Source organism: Rattus rattus, chromosome 9 (assembly GCF_011064425.1).
Source record: "Rattus rattus isolate New Zealand chromosome 9, Rrattus_CSIRO_v1, whole genome shotgun sequence".
Classification (NCBI taxonomy): Eukaryota; Metazoa; Chordata; class Mammalia; order Rodentia; family Muridae; genus Rattus; species Rattus rattus.
The window spans coordinates 11,793,807-11,814,777 of NC_046162.1; the positions used below are offsets into that span (position 1 = coordinate 11,793,807).

General features: G+C 48.8%; 2 protein-coding genes across 4 annotated transcripts in view; one reads left to right on the top strand and one right to left on the bottom strand.

Annotated features, from left to right (window-relative positions):
- The window catches only part of Clec16a (C-type lectin domain containing 16A), a 191,114-nt gene extending 179,233 nt beyond the window's left edge, over positions 1–11,881 (bottom strand). For 2 of the 3 annotated variants that reach the window (XM_032913756.1, XM_032913757.1), the window contains exon 1: positions 11,612–11,881. In XM_032913756.1, the coding sequence (XP_032769647.1) occupies positions 11,612–11,691 (80 nt within the window). In that variant the 5' untranslated portion in view covers positions 11,692–11,881. The remainder of the gene's footprint in view (positions 1–11,611) is intronic. The other variant, XM_032913755.1, reaches the window with a different exon arrangement.
- Positions 11,882–14,659: 2,778 nt separating this feature from the next.
- Dexi (Dexi homolog) lies at positions 14,660–18,147 on the top strand. The gene is made up of 2 exons (XM_032912594.1): positions 14,660–15,107; positions 17,992–18,147. Exon 1 carries the CDS (start codon positions 14,689–14,691, stop codon positions 14,974–14,976), a length of 288 nt encoding a protein of 95 aa, XP_032768485.1. The 5' UTR covers positions 14,660–14,688; the 3' UTR covers positions 14,977–15,107; positions 17,992–18,147.
- Positions 18,148–20,971: the final 2,824 nt, after the last annotated feature.

The following is a 20,971-nucleotide window of genomic DNA, read 5'->3' on the forward strand; positions in this document are numbered from 1 at the left end:
TCACAGCCTCCTGCACCTGCTTTACCTGTTTAAGTCGCTCCCTATGCAGCTCCCATGCAACCCCACTGAATTAGGCTACTGGGTGAATGGGTTAAAATGGTGAGCATGTACATATATGTGCATTATTGGGTGAGTGGGTTAAAATGGTGTGCATGTACATATGTGTGCATTATTGGGTGAGTGGGTTAAAATGGTGTGCATGTACATATGTGTGCATTATTGGGTGAGTGGGTTAAAATGGTGTGCATGTACATATGTGTGCATTATTGGGTGAGTGGGTTAAAATGGTGTGCATGTACATATGTGTGCATTATTGGGTGAGTGGGCTAAAATGGTGTGCATGTACATATGTGTGCATTATTGGGTGAGTGGGTTAAAATGGTGTGCATGTACATATGTGTGCATTATTGAGAATCAAACCCAGGGCCCCTTACATGCCACACTGCGCTTTACAACAGAGCTCTCTCAGCCCTCTCCCTTAAAATCTGACAGCTGCACCTCTTCCAGTGTGCCCATCAATGGCCTTTCCACACAGTCCCTAGGATAATGGACACTGTCCCAGGGACAAGGTAATGCTGACAGTGCAGGTAAGGGAGGGGCAGTCTTCCCACTCTGGAGATATGACACATGTGTGCAGGAGGACAGCATACATGCACTGACCTCACCCATCACATCTTGGCTCTCTGGGAAGCAGCAACATGAGTGAGCTCATTTACTCTGAGGGCCTCCAACTGCAGTGGACAGGGTCTGACTTCAACTGAGGGGCTGTCTGAACAGCTGCCCTTGCTCCTTATCAGTCAGCAGCCGCTGCTCACACTCAGGCTCCGCCTCTCGCCACCCTTTCTTCAGAGAAGGCTTTTTCACTCCAATCCTCCAATTCCCATAAGGACCTGGTTGTCCCCTCTTGGGAAGTAGCAAGGACTTCACAGAGCTCTGTGTTCTCCATGGTCTGCCTGTCTCTCTGACTAGACTGGAACCTCCAGGTCAGGAAAATCATCTTAATGATCGTGGTGACTCCAATCCACTCCAGAATAACTGGTACATAACAAGAGCTATATAAACGCGAATGAAGCAGAGGACAGCCCTACTAATACGCACTGGAGTATACTATACAAGTAAGGGTTAAAGAAACAGCACAGAGCGGTGATAAGAGCCCGTCAGGACGGGCAGTGGTGGTGCATACCTTTAGTCCCAGCACTTGGGAAGCAGAGGCAGGTAGAGTTCTGTCGGTTCTAGGACATGGTCTACATGGTAAGTTCCAGACCAGCCAGGGTTATATAATGAGACCCCGTCCTATCTAAGGAGGAGGAGGAGGAGGAGGAGCATGGGAGAGCGGCCACGAAAGTGCTGTTAGGGTGGCTTCCTTCATTATGCAATTGCTTTTAAAAGTCCTATTAGAGAACTTTTCTCATCTGGGCTGATGGTGCACCCCCAGGGAGCCAATGACCACCTAGTAAAAACTCCAATTCCAGACATGTGAAGCCCTCTTTTGAGTTGTTGGCCAGGACTGTCTAAGAGACACCCAAAACACAGCCTATTGCTGTTTCCCCAGGTTACCCCCCCAGAGCAGAAGGTAAGTTCCTGTTGCTGAAGACACCATGCACTTCAGAAACAGGGTGCAAGCCCCCAGCTGGAACTGACCTGGGCACCCTCTCCCTGAGAACTAGCTTTCATGGTATCAGAAGGCAAAGGAGGAGGAAGACAGCCGACAGTCCGCATCAACAACCAGCACGTCATGGTAACCCTGAGGGCACAGTCAGTCACAGTACACACCTTGGGGGTAACCAACAGTTCTCCAATTAGACTCAAAGGCTGCTCAACAAGAGGGAGATCATGCCTGGTTCTGGAAACCTAGCTAACTAGTCAGTGCTAGTGAAGTCATGGAGAATTTACAGCCACCAATTTATTAAACCAGCATTATCCCTATCAACAATCTATAAACATTTTTCCTTGTACCTACAGATAAGTGTGTCTCATCAAGGAAATGTCTCTTTACAACAGAGGAGACCACTACAGAAATTCACAACCAATCAAAAACTGCAGAGTTGTAAAGCCCAGTGCTAACAGACCATCAACAAAACACTCCTACACCCAAGGCTCAGTGAACATTGCAAAAGATGGGGTGGGAAGAACATAAGGGCCAAGAGGACCAGGGTGATTGCTGTGAAACTCTGTCTCTTAGCAACATCAGAAGCTACACCCATAGAGTCTCACCAACATGACTGCCCAAACACGTTCTGAACGAGGATGGCACCAATGTACCGGACGGAGAAAAGCCCATGAGGCAACAGGAGAGGTGGTCTTCCTCCAGAGAAGAACACACTTTGGCAACCATCTACTGTCAAACAGCCCTGAAAACATACATACAAGTAACATTACACACACTGAACACATTATAGTTAGTAATACACATGCATCTACATATATCCATAACAATTAGTGAAAAGAGGCCATGGATTTGAAGGGGAGGAGGATATGGAAAGACTTGGAGGGAGGAAAGAGAAGGGAGAAATGTTGTAATTAAAGTATAATCTTAAAAGAAAGCAAAAAGAAAAAGAAAAACATCCTATTAGAAGGCTTTTTCAGATATGAAGAACAGGTTAGTTAGAAGATCCTCAGAGCTCCCATGAGCCTGGCACCAAGTGAAGGCTTCACACGACTCTCAGACTCACCCAACCACAGGATGTGCCCAGTGTTAGCACTGCACAGGCCAAGGCAGCACACGGGGCTTAGGTACACCAGTCCTTGCCAGCCCCGTGGCTGGGAGGCACTCAGTCCATGTGAGCTCAGTCTCTCTAGTACTTGTCCTAGGCCTTTTTTGGTGGTGTAGTTCTGTGGGCTTTCACGGTGTCCTATGGGGGTTTTACCTCAGGAAAACCAAGGTTAGATGGTGTCTTCTCTCACCCGGTGAAGGAAAATTTGCATTTCCCCTTTAGGGCAGGGCCAATTACAAGACTTTGTTCAATTTATTCTTGGTGACTTTTACTTATTAATAGCTTGTTTTCCCCAACTGTGGTACTGTGACCACAGATTTGAGACTGACTTTACTAGAGCAACCAGGAATGACAAAACAACAGATGTATGTACAGCAAAGCCAGGATTAGGTTGCCAGGGCATGCTGGAGCCCCAGCAGCAACCAGGCATCATAGAGCTGAATGAGGAAGCAGGTTAGCTAATCTTGGTAGAGGATCTCTGGAGGGCAGCAGTCTCAGGCTACAGTCATCAGGGAGCAGAGGGCTATAGTAAGTGCTTCTTTCTGCACACGCTGTCAGCATCTGAGCCTTGCTGTTCTCCTAAGCTTGACTCAGGGAACAACTTCCTTTTCCACTGGTTTGCGGCACTTGGGTCCTTGGCATGACCATGCTTATGTGGTAAATGCTCATTCATACAGGATACACTTGATCCCCACACTGGCCTGTCTTTTCCTTGTCTTTATAATAGCCTTTAAAATTGTTTTTAATAAAGTGTGTGTGCGCGCGTGTGTGTGCGCGTGTGTGTGCGTGTGAGCATGCATGTTATGGGGGTTGGAGGACAAGCATACATATATCATAGTGCACATAAGGAGGTCAGAGGATACCTTGCAAGATCAGTTCTCTCCTTCCACACTGGGTTTAGGGATGGAATTCAGGTCATCAAGCTTGCACAGCAAGTGCTTGTTCCCACTGGGCTACCTCACCAGCCCTCTTCATTTTTTTAGAGTCAGATTTACTAATCTTTCCTTCAGAGAGCACACTGAAACATTATTTTGTTTGTTTACTTATTTCTTTATTTGTGTGTTTGTGTGCACGTGCATGGGTGCACATGTGCCATAACACGTGTAGAACTCAGAGGACACTTTAGGGAGCTGATTCTCTCTTTCCACCATGTGAGTCCCAAGGTTCAAACACAGGTCATAAGGCTAGGAAGCAAGCTCCTAACCCACTGAGCCATACTGCCGACCTCCAGACAGCTCTTGTCATAAGGATCTAAAGAGATCCCTGCTTATGTAAAGTTATAAAGGGTCCTGTTTTCTTGACAGTACCAGCCCACGCTACTGTGTAACCTGGCTGGCCACTGCCACTTACGAGGTCTTCATTTCTCTGCTCACTGCAGGGCCACCACTCTCATTAGTCAGGTGACCACATGTGTGAGTGTCTGCAGGGCAGGTGCTCTAACCTCCTATCAATTTGCCTACCGGGTGTCAATCCTATGCTCTCTAAGACTGCAGCTTCATGAGAAATTATGTTATGTGCAGTGTAGCCCTCCAACATTCTGTCAATATCATATTGGTCATTTTCAAGCTTCTCATTTCCACAAATATTTTAAAATAGCTCCAATTTATACAAAAATGCTGCTAGGATTCCCCCAGACACTGCCCTAAATCCTAGCTAGATGTGGAGAGCTGAGGTGACATCATCACAACAGCTGGGCACTGCCTCACATGTCTTTTAGTCACACCCAAATAGTTGCTTCTCCTTCCCCCCCGCCCTCTCGCCCTTAATCATACCCAGGATGTTACACACACCTTCACACCCCCCGCCACTGAGCCACACAGCTGAGCTCCAGAGGCTTCCTGGCATGGGGTATGCGGTATTGTTCAGCAGGTCCACATTCCACAGGTGAGTGTGGATACAGACATGCCCACCGACTTCCAAGTGCTAAAGCTCTGTGAGGCGACACCTGTACCTCACCCATCTTTTTGTTTCTGCAGGGCCTGACACTCTGTTTTGGGCAATGTTTTAGGAAGAGACCCCCAAAATATGTTTACCTGTGAGTATCGGGGAAACTGGCTGGATCTCTCATTCCTGAGCTCTGAGAGGAAAGGGCACTAACGTATTTTAGAGATACCACGCTCAGTAACTTTCTATTCCACCGCGTTAAGACGCGCGGTAGAGACTGAAAACTCTGACAATGGGAAAAGAGGAGACTGTCGGCTACTCTGCTGCCCAGAGCTGACTACTACTTGGAACTTTCTTCTACTTACATAGTTGGGGGTTCATGGTATGTCCATTTTGTGCCCACTGGACACTGAGATAAAACCATGTTTGCTATTGATGACCACTTGTGAGTATCTAATAAAAAGGATGCCCACAGCAGTGCCTCTGGCACCTCCCAGGAGCATCACGATTCCCTACTCTTAGATGAACACGGGAGTTGCCAAAACTTCATGTGCAAGTTAAGCCCTCTCCCTATCAGTCTTAGAAGACCAAACCAAACTTTGTGCTGTAACTACAGTAAATGAAGATCACTCTCTTACGAAGATAACAACAGCTGCAGTGATGTTTTCCCACTGAATTGTACATGCATTTGAATCTTATCATTCAAAAGACAAGCATGTTTACTATTGCAAGCTCTGACCTCTGGGTAGCTGAGAGAAGAGCCCAGGGACCCCACACCACACAGGTGGAGCCATGATCAAAACCAGGCAACTGGATCCCAGTCTGCTATAGAAAAATGTAAGTAATGGCTGGGTCTATAGCTCAGTTGGCAGGGTGTCTGCCTACTATGCACAAAGCCTTCGGCTCAGTCTCAGGATAAAACATAAAACACAGCCATGTTGCACACCTGCAATTCCAGCACTAGGGAGATGGATATAGGAAGATCAGAAGTTCAAGGCTACCCTCAGCTACATAACAAGTTTAAGGTCAGCCTGGACATAAGACCCTATCAAAAACAAAACAAACCAAGAAAAAGAAAAACCCCAGTCAACAAAATAAATAGAAACAATATTTTTGTAAGCAATGCATTTGTATGGACTTATGAGGGCCCAACAAGAAACCAAATACAGAAGAAACAAAACAAAACAAAAAGACCTATGTACCATGAACTTCCTCCAATGCTCAGGGAACATCCTGGAGGATGGAGGTCCTATGAAATGTTCTCTGGTCACCTGCGGCAGACTAATCCACAAGATAGGTCAATTCCAGCAGACAGTACAAACTGGCTTCAGTAGGTTACATAGGAAAGAACACCGATGTGGGAGGGGATGTGTTGGGAAGAAAGATGTGGGAGGAGGAACTCATGATACACTCAAGTGCATGGCATATGTGCATGCAACTGCCAAAGAGTAAAGATATCCAGCAATAGGAGAAACAAAAGAAGCATGAAGACAGTATTTGAGAGCTGGGAAGGAAGGTCATCAATGCCCAGCACATGTGGAATCGCAGTATCAGATTCCTACAAACTGGCAAGCCGCAATGTCTAGACTGAAAACCTACAGCCTCTGCCAGCATGTAACCAGTGCACCCGAGGTTCATCTCCACAACTACAGATGCAAACAAATCACCTCCTCCCCAGACCTGGCTTTCCCAGGAGTCTTATTCCACAAGTCAAGCTACAGCAGATAATGAAAGCCAGTGTTGACAATCAATCTTCTGTCCATTTTAGAGAAAGAAGCTCAAGACCTAAGGCCCAAGTTCTCTTCAGTAGGCAGTTTCTGAAGCTGGCTGTCAGTCTGATGACTTGTACTCTGCATGCCCCTGAGAAGTTACCATTGGAAACCCTAGAAACTTGTCCACAAGTTAGACTGGAAGGTGTTCATAGCCTGACAGAGCTGGAAATTCACCCCCAAATCACACTCATTTCCAGATCATAAGGCCTTAGGTATGATAAAGATGTCAGGGACACTGTCTGTTTGGCCTACTGAGCAGCTGAGATCCTCAAGACAGCCCCCAGAAAGTCCTATTCTGAACCCTGAATTCCTATGGCCAGTCCAGTATTCTGAACAACAGAACCAGGTGGATCAGACCGGAGGGTTAGAAGACCGTGCTAACAGTGTGCGTCTGGAGACATCGACCAGGCCAGAGAGTGGGACTGGGCCTAGGACACAAGGCAGGGGTGCAGGTAGGGCCATTTGCCCTAGAAAAAGGCATAGCTCTTGCATGTGCTCTATTGGAAAAGAATGGGTAGGAACACCTCCTTGGTTCTCCTTGTGACTTGTATTTGCTGACCACTTACTATGTGTCTGGCTCTGCACAAGTACTAGACAATCCCCACTGAATAAAGCACAGATCCCTGCCTTCATGAAGCACATACGCAGACAAGGAAAGACAAGCAGATTACAAACTAAGACACCGTCTTAGGACAAAGGATAAGCCTGAGGAAACCTGGCCAGCTCCCTGGGGATCTAACTCATGATCAGAATGAAGCTTGGAGAATCTACAAGACCTGGTCGCCAACCCACTCCCAGAAAGGATTAGACAGTACACAAAAGTGTGAGAGTCTCACTGGTTAAAACCTTTCGGCCACAATTTGCATAAAAGCGGCAGTAATTTAAGGGTAGAACTAGGTAGCTATTTGGATGGGTGGGAATAAAAGGGGCAGAATGAAGTGAAGAGAACAAGAGTGCAGACAGATGACACAAACAGACAGACAGACAGATAGCATGTAGATACGTACTGCAGACTGAGAGAAGGGCCATCAACAAGAAGGTTGGATTCTAGTAGGTGCCACAGTAATTCACCAGGCATGGCTGCTGTGGGGAATGGCTGCCCCCTTCCAGGCTGGTCCTCCTGTACCCTCTCCAAGTCTTTACCTTCCTTGATGATAAAGGGCCCCCACTCTTTGCAGCATAAAGTCTCGGTTCTCTAGTGTGGCTCATACGGACCTAGACCTCACTCAACAACTGGAGCTCTGACAGCATGAGCTATTCACCCAACCTTTCAGAAGGCTCTCTCAAGGCAGCCTCCTGAGCCTGAGACATTCCTGCCACTCTTACCCATCCCTGCCACCCTACTAACCTGAACATGACTACTCATCTCTTAGATCCTGCAGGTCTGCATTTGCTCACTAGGAACAGTCCTGTGCCAGTGCTCCCAGGCTCAATGGTCAGGGCAGACTCTGAAATACTTGGAGACCTACAAGAATTTAGCCTTTACATAGGATACCTGCTGACCCGACAGCTGAGATCCGTAAGCTCTCAGTGCTGTCTTGGCCAAAGTGAGTATCCCAGGAGCAGATGAGAGCCTGCTGGCCACCTGCACAGCTCCCAGTCTCTGGTGAGAGGCACTGCTCCTGCAGGGACACCATCATTGCTCTCATTCTGGTCTCACCCAAGGCTCCAGGGAGTGAGCGAGCAGACATAGCCAGTGAGCGAGGCTTGAACAATGAGAACAACATGTATTCTGGGCCTTAGTTCAGAGATGGCCTGAGCCCTGGGTGGAAAGGGACCTTCTGGAACTCTGGTGAGATGAGCAAAAGCAATGGGGACTGAGTAGGACACAGCATGGGTGAGAGAAACCCTAGCTTTAGATTTAAAAGGAGCTTCATTCCCATTTGCATGGCTAAGCAGGGCCCAGAACCTGCTGAGAATGAGACCAGAAGGAAGGAGGGCAGATTCCTGACCGCTTCCTTTAACTAAGCACCTGCTCTCTGCTATGGTGTAGCTAGAACACACAGTTACAAGAGCTATTCAATAGACTCCACTAGCTCCTAAGGCAGTTTAGCAGGATCTGTCACTTGGACCAAGAATCTTGACACCACAGTGACTAGAATTGAGACGACGACACAACAACCAAGGTTCTATCAGTTTGTGGGCTCACGGTCCCCCTTTATAACATTTCAGTAACAAAGGACTCTATGAATAGAGATTCTGCTTATAGACAAAATGTTGGGGAGACATTTGTCAGTTAATGTCACAGCCTTGTCACTCGTCTGGGCAGTAAACCATCAACAATGTGCCACGAATAATAACCTGACTGTGCGTCTGTCCCCAACTAAATGAACAACCGAACTTGGTGGGTAAACAACTCAAGCACGGCTTTTCACTATTCAGCAAAGTAAAAGCCTGTGCAATAGCAGGTTTCTCTCCAGTCTGGAAGATGGACGTGCTGTGGAGGAAAGAATATTTTATAAATAGGGGTTGGGCATGGTGACAGTGCTGTCTGTCTGTAATCCCAGCCTCAGGATTAAGACTGACTAGTTCCTCCCTATACCTCTGGGACCTGCAGAAAGAAATATAAAACCAACAACTAAAGAGCCCAACTCTAAGTTTTCTTAAAGTCTTAACCTCTTATTCCACCAAGACTGTGCTACGTACGTCAGGACAAGAATGTATTGGAGGCCAGCAAGGTGATGCATCCTGGAATCTCCCTGATCATGAGAGATCAAGGCAGAAGGAGCATGAATTCTTTGGCTTGGTTTTGTTTTAAAGGATTTGGGACTGTCACTTAATAACTAGGAAGGTGATCTGTCCTAGTTTATTTAAGACTTCCCTGGTTTCAGCACTGAAAATCCCATATTCTGTCCCCTCCAAACCCCCACCCCAGATCTGGACGAATGTTAAGTGCTCATTGTCCTACATGTCAGCTAAAGCCTCTTTCTTCTCACAGCCTTGCTTCCCATAGCTATGAGCTCCTACCTGGACTGGCCACAAACCTGACTATGGTACCCCTGTCTGTGTCATATGACACTGCCCCATTTAGGGGATCTCTGATCCAGTGCTGCCTCCTCCAGAAAGCGTCTATAAAGGGAATCTACAGGCCCCTGGGACTGCTACTGTCCCTGTATTTGACACACTGAAGAGTCCTGACACACTGTGGTCTCTTAGCAGCAGCTAGCAGACTCTCCAGGAGTTTGTCCTCAGAATGCAGGTGAAGGGCAGCACAAGCACTGGGGTAGGCACTAGATGTCTGCAGCCCTTTTCCAAGTCACCTTGGATCTTCTAAGACCCATGCTAATCAATACCCAGGTTCCTGAAGCTGTGAAAGGGATTAAACAGATCAGCCTGAATTAAGGCAGCCAAGTTCTTTTTCCCAGGACCTTGACAATGAGCCTGAGACATTCCCAAGATATCAGGAAGGACCCTGAGGCCCCTTACATTATCAGGTGTCCACTTGTTGGCCAGCAAAGATGTCCCATTATTCATCACATGCAGCCCAGTCAAAAGTTCCCTCAAACTGAGTTTTATCCACAAAGATATAACAAAGAAACTAGAGTTGAGGCTTGCCTTAAGCTGCCTGAATCTTAGCCAAGTCCATGTATACAGGACACAATCAAACCCAGAGACTTGTGATGACTGAAACAAACAGTGATCCTTAACAAGGCAAAGTAACACATTAATGGTAATTTAAAGGGGCTAGAGTCCCAAGTTAGGTGAGAGCCAGCAGGTGCTTAGGCTGGTAGGAGGCGCAGCCCCTCAGGACAATCACCCTCCCCTGCACAGCCAAATCTGCCCACACATTCTTCAAATCCTTCAGCCACTCATCCACACCCCACTCCCTTTCCGGGCCATCTGCCATCCCGGTTAAGAATTCTAAATTGCTACCAACCCCCATTCTTGCCCTCTACCTCTTCCCTCTCCACACAAGGCAATTCACAAACATTTACTAAATCCTTGCTCCATGACAGAAGCGGTTCTATACCCCATCATCAAAGGGGAAGTCCCATCTAATTTTTAGCCCGCAATCCTTTCTACGGATCCCTGTCTTCCTTTCTGTTTTTACCCCACCATTCTTCATCTCCACCCCTGTACTTAGCATTACAAAGCTTCTGGGGTCTCTTCTGAAAACTGTTCTCCTCACCCCCTCGGCACCTCCATCTCCAGTTCTCTCCCTGGAGCCTCTCCTTTCTCTAAGGTCTCTGTCTTCTACTACTCTCTCTTTGCCTCCAATCCTCTGGAAATGCAACTGCAAAGAAACCAAGCAGCTTCTCCTGTCTTGGAAGTGTGAGTTTAACAAAAACTAAAAAGGACAGAAGCAGAGCCAGAGAAGACAGCAGGGGTGTAAGGAACGGAACTCAGAGACAGAAAGGGTTTGGAGCAGGCTGGGGAGGCTTCGCTGCCTATGTTAGTGACGCTGCTGCACAGTGATACTGGATCAATCACTTGGCGTGCTCAACATCACCCAATTCTTGTACAGTTCCTAGTTCCCAGCCGGTAATGGCAAACTGGAAGGACAGAGAGATAAAATATGACCAAAGCTACACAGTCATTAAGTGGCTGAGTCAGGATTTGAACACAGGTCTAACTCCAAAGCTAGCCTCTTCTGTGTACTTTCCTGCGTCCCCAGGACTCTGTAAGCCTCCTGCCCTCTCTCAAAGTGCTACTGCTGACTATCCCTTTAGATTTCCTTCTGAAAATACTTGTGTTCTTTTAATCACTGTTCTTTTTAGAGTACTTGTACATGTTCTGTGCGTTTTGTTCATTCTCTTATCCAACCAATACTAAAAATAACTACAAAAAGTAGTACTGTCACTCTGTTCATTTTACAGCGAAGGAAACGGAAGCCTAAATGTTAACTAAATTCGAATCCAGATCTGGCTGATACCCGGGCCTCTGGCCTCTAAACTATGCAGCCCAAGAAGTGCCACCCCAAGAAGCCCAGTGGCCACTGTCCGTCCCCTATCAAGATAACTCCAGTCCACAAACCGAAAACTCAAAGATGCCCTTACTTTTCAGGTTAGGTTTCTGGAGACTGAAAAATCACGCGACGTGTCCAAGGTCACAGGGCCAGAAACGACAGGGTCAGGGTTCGAAGCCAGGTGCCCTGACTCCAAAGCCTTGCGGATAACCAACATACTACCCTCCCGCGGCGCCCCAGTCCTCCTCGCACCTCCGCGCCCCGCAAGTCAAGCCCGCGTCTGGGCGTCCGCGCCCGGTCCCGCGGCCTCCCCGCCGCGCGCCCCGCACACTCACTTCAGGTGGTCCAAGGAGTGGATGTTGCGGGAGGACTTGCCGTGGCCCCCGCCCACCCAGCTCCGTGAGCGGCCAAACATGTCCGCAGACCAGCCCCGTCGCCCGCCTCACGGTTTCATGTCCGATCCGCTCAGCGGCCCGGTGCCCGTGGCGACATCTCAAGCCCAACCGGCAGCGGCGGGGGCGGTGGAGAGACCGCCAAGCACCTTGATCCCCAGCCTACAGCCCCGCACTGACATTCAGCCGGAACCGGCCGTTCGGCCGCCGCGCTTTACGGCCGCCGCCGCGAGGAACTCTGGGAAATGAAGTTCTTGAGCGAGGCTCTTGACGACAGGACTCTGCGAATGGACTACAAGGACCGGCATGTTTCGCGCGACCGTCGAGAGGAGGCGGGACAAGAAGAAGGGAGAAGGCGGGTCACTGTCAGGGTGGGCGGGGACGGTTTGTTGAAATTGGAGTATGACTTTCTGACCTTATTGATGTTAGTTTTGTGATTAGAAAAGAAAAAGCGTGTCTTGAAACCCCAGCTAAAATTGGAGACCATCCTTGGCAATTTGGCGAGGTTTAGTTCTCTTAAAAAATATTACGTGTGTGTGTGTGTGTGTGTGTGTGTGTGTGTGTGTGTGTGTGTGTGCGCACTTGTAGAGTAGTATAACTTTGTAAAGAAGGCTCTCACCTTCTACCATTTGGGTTCTGAAAGTCGAAGTCAGATCCTCAGTCTTGGCAGTATCTTTGCTTAACAGCTGAGCCATTTTGATGGGCCTAACTCTTTAAAAATTTCAAAGGGGGGGTTGGGGATTTGGCTCAGTGGTAGAGTGCTTGCCTAGGAAGCGCAAGGCCCTGGGTTCGGTCCCCAGCTCCGAAAAAAAGAATTAAAAAAAAAAAATTTCAAAGGGCTGGGAATGTGTTTATGTGTGACAGATTCAACCTTCAATATCGCAAAATAAGAATTAAAAATAAAAAAAAGCATTGAGTGGTACATATCATTTGTCACTATCCTAAGTGATTTATTATTTAATTCTCACAACCCTATGAAGTAGATGCTGTTATTAACCTTATTTTACAATCCAGGAGACTGAGTCACAGAGAAGTCAGGCACTTAACACGTGACAGAGGCAGAATTCAAGCCTAGGTACCCTTATTTGCTTTTGTCGACAAGACCAACCAGTAACATCCCTGTTTATCCTTAAAACCTTTTTCTTTTGCACTTTAGTCTTAAAACATTTTGTAAGGATGCAAGCATTAATGTAAACGCCAATGTGAAATTAACCACAATGGACTTTCAGAGGTTTCCTCCGGTTGCCATCCAAAATCCATGCCCCTTCCTGACTAATTCAGTAAGAAAGAAAGATAACTCCAAGTTCTTCATGTGAGGATTTCCTTCCTGGATCGGAACTGGGGACCTCTGTGGAAAGCAAGACTCTGTGCCTAACACCCACTCATTTATTCATTTCTACATTCACAGCTATTTAATCTGTGGCAGTCCTAAGAACAGAATTGAGTCGGGGACCAATGTTCTCCCAGGGCCCAGGACAAGATTTTCACATAGCAGGTTCTTAAATGAATATTGATAGAGTGAATAAATTTTGGCTTGCATTGCTTCCAAGAATTAGAGAAATGGAGGCCAGCATCAGGCTAATGGTTTCTCATGTAAAAATTATGAAAGGACAGAAACAGCTCTGACCACCAAAGAAAATGCCCCAACCTCAACAGCTTCAAGAATCTATTTCTCTGGGATTTGGTTTCCACGTCTGTGAAAAGAGAACACGCAGCATTGCCTTGTCCAGTTCCTATAAAGCTAAGTGTGACCATAGATTAAAGGCCTTTTAAGAGTTGAGGATAAGCCTTAATCCCAGCATTCAGGAGACAGAGGCAGTGGAACAACCTGGTCTATAGTCAATTTCAGGGTAGCCAGAGGCTTCATAGTGAGACCCTGGTTTTGCAGGACTGGGTTTTTTTGTGTGTGTGTGTGTGTGTGTGTGTGTGTGTGTGTGTGTGTGTGTGTGTGTTTTTAAGCTGAGAATGTAACACAGAAATAGAGCTATGTCTTGCCTACATCTTGCACACCCAAGACCTTGGTTTTGATCCTAGCTGTTTAAACCCCGATGAAAGGCACCTTTAGCAAACTCATCCTTCCAACGAAGCAAGGAGATGGTCTGTGAACAGAGAAACCTGAGCAGATATATACTTAGCATTATTGGTATTTTTTTAAACATGGACTGAAAAGTAAAAGGAAACAATAAGCAACCTTAGTGGCAGATTAGACCTGCTTGTGGTGCTCTCCATCCAGGTGTCATGGAACCCTACCTATAATGCTGCTGTCAAAGACATTCAATGATTGATTGTTCTTATCATACCGTGAAAAAGAAAAAAAAAGCGCTTTGGGACTAGGATTTTCAGTGGAATTTCCGGCTTTCCACCTGGCATCATTTGAAAGTTGGGAAATTAAGTTCCAAAAAGGAACCATACCTAAGTTCTAGATGCAAAGTCTAGGGAGTGTAAGCTGCAAAAGAGCAATTTAGAGACCGGAGCACCTCCCATGGGGTGGAGCAAAGGAGTACCCGCCCCGAACAGCTCGAACCAATAAGCGTAGAGCACTGAGCTAACCAATGAATGCGGGCAAACATGCGACTGACCAATGAGCGAAGAGCCTCTGGGTAGGAGGTGCTGGGAAGCAGCAGAGCGACGCGGCGGCCGCAGCGATGGGCAGTGAGCCTGTGGGGAAGCCGACGGGGCCTAAGGAGCGCCTCGGGGAGACGGCAGTGGGGACCCGGCCTCAACTCTGAGTGCGGCGGGGGCGTGCGAGCGCGGCGCACCAAGCGAGTTGCTGGCCAGTTCTTGAGGGGCGAGCGGCCCGTGTGGTCCGCATCCCGATCCCAGGGCTCCGTGACCCGGCCCTGAGCATCTCGTGGGGGTCAAGGAGCGTCTTCCGAGGCCGCCCGGGGCCCAGCGCTGCCGCCACCGAGCCCCGGGGCGCCCCCTGGATGGCCGAGCTGCCCCCTCGCCGGCCGCCCGGGCGCCGCAGCGGCTGAGGTCGCTGGGATCGCCCGGCCGCCGCCCCCATCGCCGGCCCCTGCATGCCCGGCGCCCGGGTCGCAGCCCACCTGGACGCTCTGGGCCCCCTGGTCTCCTACGTGCAGCCACCGCTGCTCCCCTCTATGTTCTACGTGGGCCTGTTCTTCGTCAATGTGCTGATCCTCTACTACGCCTTCCTCATGGAATACATCGTTCTCAATGTGGGCCTCGTCTTTCTGCCCGAGGACTTGGACCAGGCGCTGGTGGACCTTGGTGTACTCTCAGACCCTGGCTCTGGCCTTTACGATGCAGACTCAGAGCTCGACGTCTTCGATGGATATTTGGAATAAGGTCTTGATTACTGTTCCCCACTTGCCTTCCGCCATCCACAACTCTTGACCTGGACCAGCCGCCTGTATCATGCCGCTGCCACTGGCTGGGGGCACCATCTGGACAGGGATGGGACCCCAGGAAGAGGCCCGTAAGTGCCCTTGAGGTGGGGGTGTATTGCCAGGAGGGAGATGTCCTCATGGCAGACTAACATCCTTCCTCTAAGCTTCTAATTTCTCTGACCACCTCCTCTGGATCTAACTCAGATGCTAGGAATAGTAGTGTTTGGAGAGGATTTTCCCCAAGGAAAGGGACTCAGGGTCTACACAAACATTTGAAGCAATCATGCAGTTTACCTCAAGGTTTGTGCAAAACGCTTTGTACCCCAAACCTTTTGAGGTGGAGCCATCAGCTCCTCCCCCAAGTCTTAGCCTGTCTTGTTGGTGACCTTGGGGTTTGGGGGAATGCTTTCTTGTCCTGAAAGGATAAACTGCTGTCATAGGAGGCACTGGTCACTTGTTCTGCGGCCTCTTGAGGTACTAGTTAAACTCAGGGGCTTCAAGCCAAGCCTTCGAGAATGGAAACCTTCAACAAACAACGCCGCACTTCCTGTTGGCAGTGTTTCTGCTGCTGTATTTGGAGTCAGGTTTCAGAGATCCTGGGTTGGTAGTGCCGCAGCTCAGATCCGCAGAGGCTGTCAGTTTCTTAGGCTGGCGCTCTGGAGCAGGCAGGCAGTTCTGAACTGGTGCTGGCTTTGTCTGCAGTATTTGCGAGGCCTCTCAGGACCCTCGGGTCAGCAGAGGGAGCCACAGGGTGGTGGCACTGAAGATCTGCCTTTGGGCTTTGTATCTGCCAAGAAGCTTTGTATATGTTAGAGTAGGGTACTGTGAATCCAAGGAGGAGTGAGACTGGCCAAAGCTTCCAAACTAGGGAAAGGGCACAGCAAGTTGTTGGTCCAGTGAGGTGTCATGGGGCAGGTCTAGTCCTGTAGCTGGGGAATTTGGCAGGCTGTAGAGCCTGAGTGGCAATGAAGAGGCATATGGAGCTGGTGGGCAGGGGCTCCTTTTAGATAACAGATACCAATGTCACCCCAAGGAGACATTTACCTCTTCTTGCCTGTGTCACCTCATTGCCAGCATTGCCATAAGTGGGTGTCTTAGTTTGGGGTTCTATGCCAGAACCCCAAATAGCTCAAATAGCAAGTGTTTCATCCTCATACTTTTCCAAAGGGCACTAATCCCACCGGAGGACTCCATCCTCGAGACCTACTCACCCCTAACACCATCACAGGCTTTCAGCAGTGGCATTTGGGAACACACTGTCAGTTGTAGGAATAAATAATGCATGGTGAGTGGGAAATACTTGGGGACAGGCATGATATCTTTGAAGAACTGTTTAGTAAGGTCAGTGGCATGCGCCAGCTGCCCTGTGTTCCTGCCAGCCTGACATCTATTCTTCCATTGAACAAATACCTATCTGTTGAGTACATGGTGAGCAGAGGCAGGTGGAACCTGGCACGCACACGCCTTCCACGAGGGCACCTAGAACCAGTGAGTTGAGAGAAGTTTAGAGGCTGTGTTGCTGTGCTCTCGACTGTGCAGCCGCTGGCCTCTGGCAGGTGCCGCGTGAAGGGACCACGAGGGGAGAATAGGAACTGCTGCTTTAATGAGAGGCCGGGGTGGAAGAAGGCCTCTCTGAAGGGACAGCAAATATGAGCTGAGGCCAGATTTGATAGCAGGAGCCAGACAGAGGCCTCTGGAGCAATGCAGTCTGAGTAGAGGGAATTGTTAGTACCCTTACCTTGAGTTGGGAAAGGCATGGCTCATTCAGCAGCCAAAGGGAGGCTGGAGATACAGACTTGTAAAAGAGGTAAGTGGTAGGCCATAGATGACATGGCCAAGAAGAGTTAGCATCCAGTGACGGTCCTAGGCAGGGCCTGACACAGTCCAGCTCCTGTTCTCTAAGATGACTGGCGCTGTGAGTAGAATGGGCTAAAGGGGCAAGTGTAGGAGCAGGGAGCCAGGTGAGGTGACTGATGACTGGACAAGACCAGACCAGTGTCAATGGGGAAGCAAAACCACACCGGGAACACCTAACAGAGATAGGATCCCTGGGACCCACTCAGAACCCGAGTAGAGACTACAGACCAGTTCCGCTTCTAGGCCTTCTGTGTGTTCTCACATGGAGTCATTCAAAAAGCATTGGCCCTCCTTTTCCTCTCAGAGTCTAGGCTTGGCCCTGTGATCCCAAGTTTCATGTCTGTCTTTGAGCCAAGTAGATTCTCAGGCAGTATAACTTGGTGAAAATGTCTTATTTTATCTTCTTACCATATCAACAGAAACATTCCTGCTTCCAACTGAAAACATTGGCATATTCTAAGCTCAAAGCCAGAGCCCAAATGCTTTGACATGCTGTGCAGCAAATGCTGTGTGAGCAGAAACAGCAAGAAGCATTTCTTTGGGACACTCTTGGCTGACCCTGGGTTAGGGAAGATAAGGATATAACAAGCCCCTCACCAAGGGCTGGAGAGTAATGAAGCCCACACTATACTACCTGTCCCCCAATCCAAACTAGAAGACCTTGGTCCAGGGCCATAAAGGCAAGGCCCAGAAGATGCAGGAGGATGACTGGTAGCAACGTGGAGTGAAGTGATCCAACCCTGCCTCCTGGCACCTTCCATGGACAGAGGTGGCCTGGGCCAGGCATGCTTGTTCCCACTCATGTTCACATGCACCCGTGTCCTAACAAGCCAGACCAGGGGACACCAACAGAAGGCATGCACACAGGACACACAGGCAGTGGAGTCTGGGGTGAATCTCAGCAAGAAAAAGGTCGTCCACTTTTGCTCCTCATCTCCAGCAGTGTAACTCAGCTTCTCACGTATTTACTGAGCACCTGTTTGAGGAGTCAGTGTGCAGTCAAGCTTAAGAGTAGTGACTGCAAACTCAGATGCTCTTGATTCAAACTGCAGGCCTAGCCACAGTCTTGGGAATGCCACTTAACTCCACATGTTGGTGACCTCTTCTATAAAACAGGGCTCATGAAAATCTGCCTTGTTGAGAGAACAAAGTGTTGGACCTCCCTGCATGGTGACTGGTCCATGAACATCAACCATTGTTATGACAGGTAAGTGCAGTCTGGAATCATCTGCCCTCACTTGCCTTGTCCATTAATATTCATGTCCCATGACCAACAAAATGGGATCAAAGAACATGCCCATTGGTGTACACACACACACACACACACACACACACACACACACACACACCCCAACCTATCCCTGTCTTCCTGCCTATCTGGGCCCTAGAGACTTTTAGATCTCTGGGAAGTGGCCTCTGTGGTCTCTATAGAGTGTTCACTGTGGCCCAGGGCAGTGTTCACTGTGGCCCAGGGCAGTAGGAAATGGTTTCCTTGCTTGCTGTGGGAGAGGACTGTGCGTGGCGTGGGAACTTTACGGTGTGTGTGTGTGTGTGTGTGTGTGTGTATTGGAGTTGGGATGGGGGTTGCTGACAGCCCATCTGCTAGGTTAGAGAGGCACCTTAACCTGGTTAATCTAGAGTCATGTAACAGGTAGCAGGTGCCTACTGGACCCCCTTCCCTTGGCATATAAGGTACTGTAGAAGAGACACTGTCTCTGGCTTGGGAAGGGGAATGATGCCACCAGGGTCTGTGTGGCTGTGGAATAAGGGTAACCAATTTGTTGATCTGGTTTACTCTCAGGCCTCAGATGGCTCACCTGAAGACCGTGGCTGCTTTCTCAGCCTTCCTTGCCAGACTATAGCCTTTCCCGTCAACAGAATACCCAGCTGAGCATGCTGCTGCCCAACCATGCCCATCCATGGGTCACCCATGTATTCAGATCCCAGCTGTGGGAGACCTACCCTGTGGGCCTGGATCAGGGTGAGGGAAGATGCAGAATAACAGGCTAAGGGCAGAGGGTCTAGAGGTATGGGGGTGGATGGGCACATGCCCTGCTCTGACTCGAGACACAGAAGGGCCCCTGGTCACAATGCTCCAGCCATCCCTTTGGGAAGAAAAAGTCTCCCGGCCAGCTGAGATGCCAATGACCTCATGCCCCTGGCTCTGAGTTAGCACAGCCTGGAGGTTCCAGCCAGAAAAGTAGCCATATTACAGTCTCCTCTCAGCCCTGGGATCTATTTAGCTGAGCGAAAAACAGGAGGGCTTCTGCCAGATATTACTGCTGCGTTCATCCTGGAACCTCTGAGAACACCAGCTGCAATTGGGAAATCAAAATCACATTGAAAGACAGACTTTTATTTTTATTTCTGAGACAGAATCTCACTGCGTAGCTCTAAGTAGCCTCAAGTTCAGGATCTTCTTGCTCCTGCCTCCGGACTGCTAACTCAGTATGGCCAGTAAAGAAACTGAAGACTAGAAAGTGAGCAGCCCGGACACCAAAACCAAATAAGATGGTTGTGTCTCCCGCACAGCAGAGTGGCCACCAGGGAGCAGAAGAGCCTTCTGGGCCCACTTCAGCACAAGTCATGACCTCTCCAGGCCCATCTCATCTACGCGATCGCTCCTTTTATCCCAAATTCCTCCAAAACAATCTCTCAGAGAAATTTTAGAATTCTACACTTCTCAGCAAAGTTATAAAAAATATAAAGAACCCTTGTGCTCCCTTCAGCAGAACCTGCCAGCATGTCAGCGTTTCTGCTCATGTGCTAAGTGCAAGCTCACATTCTCCCCTGTAGATACCTGTGCACGCACATGAACGCACACATACACATGTGGATGGTCATGTTCTAAACCATTCGAGAGTGTACCACAGACATGATGTTCCTTTGTTCCTGATTTTTTGGTCTGTATTTTCCTAAATCAAGGATGTACTTGACATCTGTAGTGTCCTTGTCAAAGCCAGCAAAAGGTCCTTGTCTTTTGAGATGGGGTCTGTTATAACCAAGACTGGCCTAGAACTGACCCTCCTGCTCTATCTCCTAAGCCCTGGAGCTGGGGCCAGCACGCCTGGCTGAGATCAGCAGCTGGACAGGGACAGGACCTGGGCACTCTGTCCCGGGGATGTCCTTTAAGGATAAAAGTGCAGGATTCGAGGTCACTGCTTCTTTATTCTGACCACCTGCTCAGCCTGTCTATGTCTTGGTGTGACATTAGCCCTGTGCAAGAGGCTGGTGTAGCATTTGTGGGTTGTCTCTGCCTGGCGAAGCTCAGGTCCACCCGAGCTAGGATTCCATTCAGGTGATGTGATCGTGGCAGGAAGAGTGTGGTACAGCATTCTGAGAACCATGTGTCCCCTGTGGCATGCTGGTCCCATTAGCTTTGGTGATGTGAGCCAGGTCTCTTCACTGCTTTTCCTTTTAGAGTTGAAGATGAATAATGCCAGTTTTAGTGTTTCGTTTGTTTCAAAAAAATGAATAAAAAAAATTTTTTTTTTAAGTTGGGCACACCTTTAACCCCAGCACTCTGGAGGCAGAGGTAAGATCTCTGAATTCAATGCCAGGCTGATGTACAAATCAAGTTTCAGGTCAGCCAGGGCTACACATTGAAACGCTGTCTTTAAAACAACAACAACAAATCCAAACAACTAAAGAACAGCAGCCACAGAGACGGCTACTTTCGCATGCGGACTTCGGCCCCGTACTCACTGTCTAGCCACCGAAGGGAGAGGGCTTCCTCTCTTGCTGCTTCCACCTCCCAAAGGCTGGGGCTGTGCTCTTGGCTCACTGCATCCGCTTTATGGGTGTAGATGTGTACTACAGTGCCCATGTAAGGGGAGGGAACCAGCACTTTGTGAGCACTAGGAAAGCACTCTACCGCTGAACTACAGCCCCATGCCCTCTGGACTGTATTTTACTGTAGGTGTTTCTGAGGATCCAGCCCAGTGCCACACACATCCTAAGCACACACCCTATTAGTGGGGGGCACCCCAGACTGCTCTGGTCTATTTTTAAATGAATGCTATGTCACCAGGTGAAAGAAACCACCCTCTCCTAGTATAGGTGAAAGTAAGTGTCAAAGTGTTGGCTTCTGTGATAC